A 12,035-nucleotide genomic window follows, 5' to 3' on the forward strand; every position below is an offset into this window, starting at 1 on the left:
CAACTAAGACCCAATACAGAAGTCGCTTGGATGCGGAGAACGATATGAGAGTCCAACTGTCTGACAGGTTGCCGGATTTCGGGGAAATTTTGAAAAAAAGGCAACACCAACGTTCGCATTGATCCCTAATATAAATCCTCACGCGTCGTGAGATACATATGTGTAAATACATGAGCCAAGGGCTCCGCACAACTGAATAAGTTATGTCCTCATGGAAACGTGCCTCGGGTGTCATTTCTTCTATGCGAAACCGCGATGTAGTGTGAAAGGAACGATGAATGATGAATTGAGGGTTCCGCGGGAGGATTCGCGGAACCCTTGAGGGGTTCCGGGAGAAGCTTTTCGGAACCCTCCGGGGTTCCCTGGTCCGAGAAAGGTTGGGAAACCCTGTTCTAGGGAACGTCTGCGAAAGAGAGCACCCTGCTGTGACGGGGGAGTCTTCGATTACACGATAGGAGATCGAAAGGTCAGTGGCGTTTATCTGGGTGATCCTTCCCCCCAGAGCTTGGAAGTATTCGTGAATGGAGCACAGGTGAATGAAAGAAAATGCATCCGAGACGGACCTCCGTCATCTGAATCGGGAACGAGGATTTCGTGACTCGACGCCTCTCTGAATCCTATCAAACAATGTACATGGCTTGAGAAGAGTGTTTCTCCACCCTATCGACCCTTCTGCCGAGTAACCTCTGGCCAGAAGGGCAATCGGAGCACTTTTTTGGAACATAATACAGGGCGCATCCTGGGCGTATGAATCCGCATGAGAAGCCGCGCCAGGACGAAACCATTCCGCAGGAAGAGCATGCTAGCTGATTCCCGTTCGGAGAACATCCTGTTCCGGTCGAGGAAGCGCCGGTAGAGTAGAGGGGAGCTGGGAATGTCGATTATTATTCAAGGTTCAATTCATTCATCTCTAGACATAGGTAGCTCCATCAGACAGCTCAATCCGCACCGTACTGCAAAGATTCACTGGACACACTACGAATATTTTGGCAGAGTCATTCGACAACTGCAGAAGTTCCCCGGACAATGAGAAGCATTCGATCACCTTGACTACGCGCAGAGAACTGAACAATGATTTATTAGTGCCACATCGATTTCTTCCTCGTCTAGACCTCGGCTGTCGTAGAGGTTGGCTTTCTCCGCATGACTATACACAGAATCGCGGATCAATTGCTTTCACGGGAATATATTATCATACAGGGCGAAGGCGTAAGAAAACTCTTTCATCCTCTGCGATGACTTCATGATGATATGAATACACTGCGATCGACTTATCAGAATTGAAATCGGTATTTCAGAGATCTTTCGAACTTTGTCCGGAAGTATTCCGTCCACAGTTTGGTTCGAAGCTTCTCGATGGCAGTGATCCTTTGTCGGAGGATTCGAATGAGAGGAAGTCACCCACTCGCTTGTACTCAGTCTACAGGGAGATATCTAACTGAAGTTTTATCTCAGAGTGTCTGCAGCTATGAAGCATCGAAATCTACTTGGGGTTCCCTTTTTGGCCGCTACAATACTACTTGCAGAAGTGCTCCACTTTTTTCACGCGACATTTCTCGCATTTCACTTCGCAACACCAAACGAACTTGCAATTACATTTCTCAGACACCTCTCGAACCTTAGTGATGTATCCTCTTCCGCAGCACAGGAGCCGACAGCCATCGAGGCCGTAACTGGTCGCATTGCAAGCTCGTCCGGTCGTTCCCAGGATGCCGAGTCTGAAAGGCAGAATCGATGTATGAATTTCGCATCGCTGTTCCAGGAAGATGGCTGTCGGTCTTTTGCTGGGCCGTAGGCTCCAATGGCGGTCTCTCAGGCGCCCCATGGAAGCAGGTTTCCAGGATCCCCAAGTCCTCAGGATCTTAGTCCTCAGGATCGATACATTCCCGGGACGAACACTTACGATGTATCTTCCTGGCAGTAGTCCGGGCTGTCTTCGATATATACCAGGTCTTTCTTCCCCGGACGCTTCACGTCGCGGGTGACCGGCTTCAGCTTCGGTCTCCCTCTACCGAGTGATGCGTGGACTTGAGTTGCGCCGTCGTAGCGTTGCAGCAACTCTTCACCGATAGATCTGGAGGATGCGAGAACATTGATCAGAATTAGAAAGTATCCCTTGGAGACGAAATTCGGGCTGGGGAGATACAAATGAGGTTACGAATGGCTGATAACGAGTCGGCACCGAGTTCCGAATCAAACCTACCTGAAGGGTTTCAAACGGCGCCAACAAACCTGTAATTGGCATGATCCTGACACACCGTGACATTTGCAAGTCAATTCGGCGTTGCTCCTCAAGGTCTTCCAATCCGGAAAAAAACATTTTGTGGTATTTAGCGAGACTGCGGAGAAGTTTATGTTTGCAGATAAAGTCTTCGATTCTCTGACGATGAGACTATGGGACTCACCCTCCGCCCAGCTTCATTGTTGTGTAAATTCATGAGACCTTGCGGACTCGTGATTTCTTCGCCGAGATCAACGAAATCCCTGTGGACAGTCAGACACGGGAAGTACATAAAATGTCGTCAGACCTTGAATTACAGTTCTGGGCAGATGAAGGCCGGCGAAATGTCGGGCAAGAATTTACCTTGAAAACTGCGTTCCGTAGCTGATATCTTCCGAGCATCCTCCCCATTGCCATCTGCCGCGTGTCTGTTTGCTCCTGATGTTCGAGTCACATCCGCACTCTGTGAGCTCGCCCTTACTGCAAGCTCTCGTGATCGAATACGCAACTCCGGCCGCTGAAATCGCGTGAACGAACGCCTTCTCTCGACTGCCTGGAGGTATCGATAGGCGAAGACACGATCTTAAATACAGCTCATTCTGTGAGATAGTGAAAATTGCGGGAAGCCTCGATATACGTATCGCGAATTGGGGCATCGATCCGTGAGTCTCGTTTGAAGACAGGCTTGTGTTTGCGACTCCGGGTGTTCTCACTTCGACCATCTCATTAGAATCGTTCTTCGGTTCTATGAAATTGCATACGAGAAAAAATGATTACGGGATTCGTTTAATTACGAGCACTCCCATAAGAAGCTTCTCGGGGATTCCAACATCGTAAAGTCCACTGGGTGGAGTGCCGCCACGAGAATCGTGTGCTCGAGCTGCACTCATGGTCTACGACGCGTCGTCGAGTCAGGTGTCAGAAATAAAGACCTCGGATGGCTGACCGCTCTACGTCGAGCGCACGGCTACTCTCCCCGCAAGAACCTTAACTGTCAGTCGATGTCGACAAAGAAGGAACAGGCCTGTCCTACGTCTCCGGGCTCCATGCTTCTGACCCCAGAAACCTACCTCGTCCCTATCGAACTCGAAAGAGGGCTCGACGGGGCAATGATTCACCCCATGACACGATTAGGATCTGAACTTGTTTTTTCTTCTCGATTCCACAGCTTTCTTCTCGTGGCTCCAAGTCACATCAAATCCTCACGGAAAATCAGGAGAAGCTCGGAGGGGAGATAGAGCAATTCGCTCAGATCGCAATCAGAATGCAAGTGAGCCGGATCCGGTGAGTCACTGAGCATTAGGTGTCCGTGGTGAGAGGCGCGAGGGATAATACGATAGTAAAGCCAGATATATCGCCCATATCCACGAAGATTGCGCTCACTGAGACCGGACTCTGTATCACGATGGAAGACACGAAGCAACTCTGTCTCCTCCTCGTAAAAGCTGATCCTCTCCTCTCGGGCCGGCAGGGAATGGAGAAGAAAAGCTCAAAATACGACAGCAAGAGAATAAGGAGACTCCTTCGCCAGTATCCTCGGCCGTGTCCAGGTGCAGTCGGTTCTCAGTCTTTCTCAGCTTTCCATCGACATATACCGGCGGAAGAATGGAATTTAGCGGGAGGAAATAGCGTGGAACTTCCTGAATTCGCGAATGTTCGATCGGGTAAAGGGCGCGAAGAGAGCCGGAATCGAGTAGGGATAGGGGACCGAAGCCGGGCCGGAGAGTCGTGATACTCAAATTCGCCGGGCCGGAGTAAACGTGACTCAATCAGTGTACAATGTGCGCCTGACTTGAGCTCATGCTGCTGCCGCTGCGATAGAGGTTCGCGCGCGAACGGGGAGCTGGTAGTAAAATATGAAAAGGGAGGCTTTGGCTATAAAAGATGTATGTTGTTACGGCGTTGGACGCCACCATACTGCTGCTGCTGCCGTTCTCCGGCATTATATGGAGCGAACGCCCGACTCCTGATTCATATTAAGCGACTGACATCAAACGCCGAAAGTCATCCGCCGGCTCTGCCGGTCTTGAACAATCGCCGCTTGAACGCTTTGTTTCTCATGTTGCCCAGCCGTCGGCCGAGGCCCACAGTCCCCTTGATCCTAAAGTCTTTCGCCTCCACTGCTTCCGATCAGTGGAGGATGGTTCGCTCGACACTCCGCTCTTTTCCGAAGACTCTTGCCTATCATTCGCCGGATTCCCCAAGAACAAGCAGATTCGTTCGAGTCCGGAGTCCTTAGCCAGCTACATGGGTACTGAGACAAGGAGGGCTGGCCGGAGGGTTTCCCGAGAATTTCAAAGTTATGTTTCCATCAAAATATTCCTTTCAAAAGGAAACAATGCACTTCAGAGATGATCTCAGTTCTTTTACGCTGTTGGAACCTGATATGGGGCCGAACGCAAACGATTGTAAAATGCTGAAGAGCTTCGAGTCGTGCAGGGGTAAGAACCAGTTTAAACGGTCAGTGCCAACAAAAGCTGGGGCTTGTGGGTGAACAACAATAAATCTCATGGAGCACACGAAAACTAATCTCAGAGGAAATCTTGTAGCAAACGTTCCCGAGTTTTACAGCCAAGAGCCTACGAATAAAACGACGATGCTCCGCTCCGCACAACTCTGCCCAGGCTCAAGAGACTAGTAAAGACGACTTTGCTGCTACGATTGAGTGGAAGAGATCCAGTTTAGCGAGTGTGAAGCTCCTGAGTTTGCGGATACTGAGACTCGCATCGCGGGGGCTGGGGGAAGGAGCTGTTCCCTTCATCCGTTTGCACAATACTCACTGATGCCGAGAACTTTCCCGAAGACCCGATGATCGTCCTGCTGCGTCGAACAATTCCATCTGCTCATCCTGAATTGGTGTTGACATTCTTCGATCCCGAGCTGGGCACCGCGACCGATCGTCTCCAAAGTTATTCGACTCAGGGAACAGATATCACTAAGAGATTCAGGGCGGGGGAGGAATGAAGACGGCATAATGAATTTGCAATCATTCATCAACCGCTCCGTTCCCTGCGACGATGAGTCGTCTATCGACCTAGATCAATCCTACCTCGGGAAACCGCTTTATTATGAGAATTTTTTTGCTGGCTTACCGAGTTGAGTGCTTGATGTTTGGACTGAGATTGTGCCGGCAGAACTCATCGAACGAAGCGGCCGCAGGCAGCGCAGTCTCGTCCAGAGCCGATGGCATTCCCAAGTACCTGAACACCGGGAATATCTCTGACTTATAGGGTCCGTGATCACCGAATATTTTTGCTTCTCCAGCGAAATTCCCAGACCCTCTGTCCCCTCAGACCCCCGGATTTCCTCAATCATTCTACCCTCTGGACTGCCACTCTGATTTATATCCGCCACACTTGTGTTCCTGAGGAGGAGCCGCTCCGACCCGTCACGATCGAAACCCTCATAGATTGACGTGATCGCCATTCGCTTCTAAACTTTTCTTACGCTCTCGAATCATTCTTTTGGGAGATTCATCGAAATTTCCGGTCATCTTGGCGAGACATCCTAAATTCTTCGACATTCCATGGAGCATTCAACAAGATTATCGGGAAACATCCAAATTGACTCCTCTCCGACTTGACTGAGCTTCTTCGACGAGCGATTATCGAGCTGAGGCAAGAGCTCAGGGGCTCCACGCGATTTCAAACCGTTCGATTTTCTCCCCGGAAAATTGGAAGCCGATAGTCTCCGGGAAAGTGAAGCCGACTTCTGATTCCATCGGTCGACTGTTTGAGACACTGCCCTAGGAAACGCTTGCTCTAGTGCCTATTCGGATAACCATCCGCGAAATACGTATAAGGTGCTTCGATACTTCGGCTCGTTCTATCGCATCGGATTGGAGATCGGATACCAAAACCTATCCATCTTCTCGGTGAAAAATACTCACCACCAGCTTCCTGAACAAAGTCGGAGAGTGCCAAAAACTGCATAGATTAAGAGCGATGAGATAAATCCGTGATTTATGAGGAGCATCCTGGTCTCCGAGATCCGATCGTCAGACGAGCGTTGATGCAGAGCGATTCACGAAGAACGATCACGACGGTGAATCACTGAGCTCACTGGGTTCCCTTCGCGCGCTCACCGAGCATTGACTTCATTCACTCCACGGGAAGATAGCCACTTCTCCCGAGCTACAGCGCCCTCTGGTTCTTCAGGAAAATTGGCAAGCCCTGCTAGGTGAAAGCAAAGCGAGACTGCTCCCGCAGTGTATCGAACACAGTGTCGCCCGACAAAAAAAAACGATTTCGTCAATATATTTCTTCATTATTGTATGGAAATTCCTCAACAGGAGACACTGTCTCGGAATTGAGCTGCCGAACGGAGTTTGGATTTCTATGAAGTCTAGCGAGTACCTATTCGCATTCCTCCCAGGATTCCCCCCATCATTCTGATGGAGTCCATTCTGCGAGCGCTAATCGGCAGTGAGTGTTCTTTGATTGGTCGCATGAGTTGAGGACTGAGTATCGATCCTTCCAGTGATCATGATATGTATTGCACGAATTTCATCAAAGAGGAGCGAGAAAGACCCTCAGTAAGACCGGGAACAATTATCATGTCTTCGCGGGGCAAGGAAAAAGTCAGGTGAGGAGCTGATCCACGAGAAGCCTTGCTCGTTCTTTGTCCAGATCGCCATAGAGATTAGTTGCCAGAATCGCATCGATTGCAGCATCGATAGCCGACGCGGAGAAAATATTCATCCCGAGAATGACGTCGGTAACATCATTCAGAAAGCTCATGTACGAATCGCTCTCCTCGAGGAGAGGACTATTCGTAGTTGACTCCATCGGTGGTATGCCGTGTGTTGTATCCGCGTTCGAGACTTCCTGAGGGGAAAGTACTCCCCGATCATCCCCGAGCTTGTCTGCGCCGGAGACACTCCCGCATGATTTTTGCGGCATCTTCGCCGGACCGTGAGGAACGGGTATCTTCACAGCGTTCCGCGCTTTTGGGGATGAAACGCTGGCGCTGCTCTTCGTCGACACGGAGATCGTTGGAGCTCTCCGTTCGGATGATACAGTCGACACGGATGAGGAACTCTTTTTCGGCTCCGGTCTTGGGGATCTACTCGACCTCGAACTCGACGAGACGCTCCCCTTATCCGTCATGGTCGTCTTGGACATGGTCGACTCACTGTTGCTCTGCGAACCGCTCTCCCTCGCGTTGGGTTCCCTGCGGCAGTTCTCTCTTGCTGAGCCGATTCCGTTCGATCCTTCGCTCAGGGTCTCCGAAGACTGAGAAGAGGAGTCACTGCAGGATGTCTCCGTGGAGTCGGCTGCAGCAGAGGGTTCTCGAATGAACAATGTCATTAGGGGATGTTTTTTTAATATTCCTTGAAGGATGGGGGGAATTCCCACCTGATTTCGTTTCTTCTGAGCTCGAGACGCTGACTTTCTGGTAGAAGAGCGGCATTTGGCGCAATTTAGATCCGACCTGATGATGTCGCAAAATGCGCGGATACGACCGAGTGAATGCAATCGAGTGAACATCTAACAAATCGGTGGGTACCGGTGGCACTGGGTCTCTGCGAGAGAGAGGAAGAGAGATTTGGCGAATGAAAAATCGTCAAATTCTCCCTTCCTGAAGTTACGTCGCGCTTCGATCGACGCGTGACAATCGGAGTTCACTGACGAGCTGGACGTCGTCGACTTACAGCCTGGCCGGTTGTCTCAAGTAGGGGAATTTCCGGCCTTCAGTCCGGGAGGTGTTCTTGTACTTAATTTGTAAGAAGAAATGCTCGATTTTCTCTTCGATCGTGGCATATTCAAGAATTTCGATCCCGTCCTCCTCTGATGCCTGAGCTCGCGCCGTGCCGGCAGACGCGAGCGACTTCCGCAGCTCATTACGCTCTGGAAAGAAGTTCTCCGTTCACAGAGGACTGTATTGACACTTCGGAAAACACCCTCGAGGAAGCATAGAAATTGCTCGATTTCGTCAGACCAATACTCACTCCCGAGGAAGCTGCCATACATGCATGTGGGTGTGGCGTTGTCGACGCGAGCTGTGAAAATCAATAGCTGAGTATGCCATAACCTACCCTGATTTCGCTTCACATGAGAAGTCTTTCTCGGCGAGCCCGTCGCAATCCACGCGAGAATATTGAATTAAGCATCACGGGTTCACAGTCACGAATTATAAAGTTCAGGGGGGGAAATTCAGCTGGTAGGTAATCCGGGGAGGAGATTTGGATTTCTCCAAGAATCAATCTAGCATGGACCGTCCACCCATATCGAGGCTCAAGAGGGCTACGAGGATAAGTCTTACCTTTGATTTTCTGCACTCTATGATAAAGTCGTTCGCACCTTTCCAAGAACACCCTCTCTTCTTCGATGCCTGGAAGTTAGATTGGTGCGCTCATGTGCGATTCGCTCACTTGGCACGCTGGGACGATTCAGGTGCCTCCTGGATGGTTGGCGGGCGTGCTTCGGCTATGCAACGTAGAATCAAAAATAAACTCACGTGCAAAGGACGTCATCACTGTGTTCCTATCCGTCGTCAGGACAACGGACCTTGATACAATGCCCTCGGTGCTGAGGGTGGAACCCCGACCCCGAGTCGAGCCTCTCGAGCGAAGCTATATTTTTTATTTATTGTGTAATATGGGTATACCCTGTTACAAAGTCTCCTTCGCGAGGAGTCTTTCAGCTTGGGAAGCCGCTCGAAGCTTCGCGCACGACTTCTTGAGAAGGTTTCGTCTTATTCGAGACCAGCTCTTGGCTTACTTGGACCGGGTGCAGCGACCGCAGTCACTTGGTTCCTCAAAAAGATGCCCCGTCCAGTCGGAATGGAAATGTCAATTCATCAACAAAGGATACGCAATGAAGCGCCTCCTGACAGGAGGAAAGAGGCTTCTCTATATCGATTCATCGGAGCCGGTTTCGTGCGTCGATTCCTCAAATCAGTGCCGAGTCAATGAGACTCAAGTTTTCCCCGTTTTGCCCACAGGTTCCACCAGCCGCATGATCCCCGAACCATCGATCCGATAGATGATTCGAACCAGACAATTCGAATTTTTCTGATGCAATATGGATTCGGGGTCCCCGGCAGCTCTATCCCAGGACTCAACGAATTCGAGCCATTGGAAAGAGCATGATCTCTCCGGTGTCCCCGGATTTCTCTACGACAACCCTTCTCGGACATATTCCTCAGGAATCAGCAAAAATTCCTTGCTCTCCGTCCTGCCTCAAGAAGGAAAGCTATCTGACAGCCATGTGGGGGTGGGAGACATCAGCTGTGGCGAAATCTCACACGGATGCTGTTATGGGGTTGCATCGTCTGCAGCGGGAGAGGGCTAGTATTTACATGGTGATCATCCGCTTCAGATCATTTCAGTAACGGCGCGACGCGCCACCGAATTGTTGAGCAGTTTCAGAGCGTTCCAAAAGATGCGGTAATTGATTCGCGTTCGGATTTGAGCTCGACATTGTGGGTTGCGAAAGAAGTTTTCAGCAGAGCTACAATTTGGGACACGCATCATGTCGACGAGAAGAAAAAATTCAAGAGTACTCCACGGGCACCGCTCTTTCGGCAATCGACGATTCCGGGTGAGCCACGGGTCGATTATATTCTCCTGCCCCGTGTTGATTAGACGGCGGTGTTGATCTCGACTGTCGGCGGATTTCCGTGGGCTCTTCGGAGATGGCTAGCGCGGGGATTTCAGCGAGAAATGGAGCGGAAGACTGCTCTCTCAGAGCGGTTGGATGAGTCGTTTTTAATTCCAGCGTATCTCTCAGACTTGTTGTGAAGGATTGTTCTCTAGAATTGAACAGCTGCTTGATACTAACCGGGAGCTCCAGGATCGTTTGAACTATGACGCAGCATTGCACAAATTCATTCTGAAATTTAGTCTTTGTAAGTACAGACTTTTATTACCGTTGCAGCGTTTACCAGTGAATCGCCCCTTGTCGGGGATCAGCTAGATAAGCGCAGTTGCGTAGGCTCCCTCTGAAAATCAGAGGATGAAGACCCGCTCATGAGTCATGAGACCCAACGATGTCCTTTCCCGCAGGCCGCCCGAAATTCCAGGCTGTGAGAAGCCGTCTCCAAGAATCATGTGCGATTCTATCGGAAATCGATGACTTTCTGGACTTCTTCTCCGATCCTGCGAGGCTAGGGTCCTACCTTTTGGGAGAAGAAGCGCAAGAGGGTGCGTATGCGGTAGGTCGAAGATTTGAGCGTTTCAAGTTCCGATTCTCATGGTGTCATGAGGAAGGACTCCTAGACGTAAGCGGTGGTAGTCGTTCACTGACTTGAGAATGGATTCCAGGACCAGAAGTCACCCGCGACAGTCGAAACGCCGGACACGGACGAAGTTCTCCGGGAGAGAAGTCGTCCGAGTACCACAAATGGTGAATCACATCTTTCTAGGAAACCCGACATCGATACGATAATTGAAGAAGTAGACGAGGGTCCGCCCTCGGAACTTCCCTCGCAGCAACAAATCGTGAGTAAGGGCGAGGCCCAACATCTCTTGACGGACTTCCCGTTAGACTCCCACAGATGGAACAGGTATCCCGTAGAATTTTAAATTTTATTCCCCAGATGGCCGCAGTCGACAGGATGGAAATAGCTCGCGAGAGTAAAGCGCTCGCGCTGCGAGTCTCCCAGGCCCCTCCCGTCTATAAAATGACACCCGGGAAAGCTTCATTCGAAATGTCGACTTGCGACAGGTACCCAATGTCCAGGCTCGACCGCATAAACAGAGAGAAACTCAAGGATTGCTTGTGCCGGAACTCATGGATAATTGATCCTACGTTCCCTTTCTAGGAACAGTCCGGCCTACCTGCTTCGTGGAGTCAATTTTCGAGGAAATTCAAAACGAGTACTCCGGCCGAGCGCAGTGTGAGTCCATAGAGCCTGTTTTCATGATATTGTCAAGGACCTCCTTTCCGGATAGAAAAAACAGGTGCTCATCACAATTCCAGCCTTTTGTACGCGTGGCTCCTCCAAGGATCTCTTCGATACCCTATCACGAGACGAGACCTGGCCGCCGAAGAAGGAGAGCGATAGTCGTCGAGCCACCGGAAGAGAACGGGGCCTGGTCCGGGACACCCATGGCACGCAACCCTATCCCTGACGCGCCTGTGCAAATAGATAAACACGGAGAGCTCGAGGAACGGAGCTCGAATTCGGAAGAGCGCGGTAAGGTCGCTTTGCTCCTCGAGAACGAGGTCTTCTCAACATCGAGAACAGCAGAGCCCGTCGATGGGAAATCTGTGAGTAGACTCTTCGATTGGCTGAGCTTCACTGATGAGATGAGCGATTCTCGGTCTTTTGCTCATCTCTGGAGAACTCCCCTTTCCAAATCTCACTCCGATCTTGATCGATTCCAGCGAACTTCAACCGAGGAGCGTCCCTCATCCGTGCCTGAACATCGTCCTATTGGGAGAACGGCAGTTGTACACGCCGGTAATTATCGCATGATATTAATTGTTCCTTGTCGGTATGGTTGACTGCGAGACTGAGAGAAATGGTTTTTCCAGATGGAGCCCTGAAGGAGGAATCGCTCGCGAATTCTGATCATCGCCCTGACACCATCGGCAGAGAAAGGGTGGAAGAGGAAGAGCGCACCAGGCGGAGCGCGAAAGCCCTCGGTGTTCAACTCGATTCGAGAGCCGCCAGGGACAGGGCAAAAGCTGAAGCTATCTGTTCGTCGCCAAACTTGAGTCCGCCGAGGAGAACGGCTGTCGATGACATTGTGCTCCCTCGTGGAGGTGTTGTAGGATCCACGATACCGTCGAAGCGGTCTCTGAGAAGAGCCCTGACGAATGTATGCTATGCTGAGTCATCCCGTAAGAAGAAACGGAAAAATTGA

The 12,035-nt window shown here is 50.7% G+C and overlaps 3 protein-coding genes across 3 annotated transcripts; 1 reads left to right on the forward strand and 2 right to left on the reverse strand.

Annotated features, from left to right (window-relative positions):
* Nucleotides 1-1,103: 1,103 nt before the first annotated feature.
* On the reverse strand, nucleotides 1,104-5,536 carry LOC100908699 (protein Wnt-4). The gene is made up of 8 exons (XM_029112292.1): nucleotides 5,517-5,536; nucleotides 5,314-5,421; nucleotides 5,002-5,156; nucleotides 2,585-2,774; nucleotides 2,406-2,484; nucleotides 2,204-2,298; nucleotides 1,904-2,074; nucleotides 1,104-1,718 (listed from the first exon to the last, which is right to left on the reverse strand). Exons 1-8 carry the CDS (start codon nucleotides 5,534-5,536, stop codon nucleotides 1,517-1,519), a joined length of 1,020 nt encoding a protein of 339 aa, XP_028968125.1. The 3' UTR covers nucleotides 1,104-1,516.
* A 936-nt stretch (nucleotides 5,537-6,472) lies between these two features.
* On the reverse strand, nucleotides 6,473-8,696 carry LOC114828385 (uncharacterized). Its single transcript, XM_029112293.1, has 6 exons — nucleotides 8,681-8,696; nucleotides 8,486-8,554; nucleotides 8,172-8,222; nucleotides 7,875-8,070; nucleotides 7,579-7,745; nucleotides 6,473-7,085 (listed from the first exon to the last, which is right to left on the reverse strand). The coding sequence occupies exons 1-6, from the start codon at nucleotides 8,694-8,696 to the stop codon at nucleotides 6,802-6,804; spliced, it is 783 nt and encodes a 260-aa protein (XP_028968126.1). The 3' UTR covers nucleotides 6,473-6,801.
* An 847-nt stretch (nucleotides 8,697-9,543) lies between these two features.
* Nucleotides 9,544-12,035, forward strand: LOC100908845 (uncharacterized). Its single transcript, XM_003746202.2, has 9 exons — nucleotides 9,544-9,765; nucleotides 9,943-10,072; nucleotides 10,230-10,378; nucleotides 10,488-10,664; nucleotides 10,763-10,890; nucleotides 10,988-11,062; nucleotides 11,172-11,436; nucleotides 11,554-11,629; nucleotides 11,704-12,035. Exons 1-9 carry the CDS (start codon nucleotides 9,697-9,699, stop codon nucleotides 12,033-12,035), a joined length of 1,401 nt encoding a protein of 466 aa, XP_003746250.2. The 5' UTR covers nucleotides 9,544-9,696.

This window comes from Galendromus occidentalis, unplaced genomic scaffold (assembly GCF_000255335.2).
Source record: "Galendromus occidentalis unplaced genomic scaffold, Mocc_1.1 scf7180000077488, whole genome shotgun sequence".
Taxonomy (NCBI): Eukaryota; Metazoa; Arthropoda; class Arachnida; order Mesostigmata; family Phytoseiidae; genus Galendromus; species Galendromus occidentalis.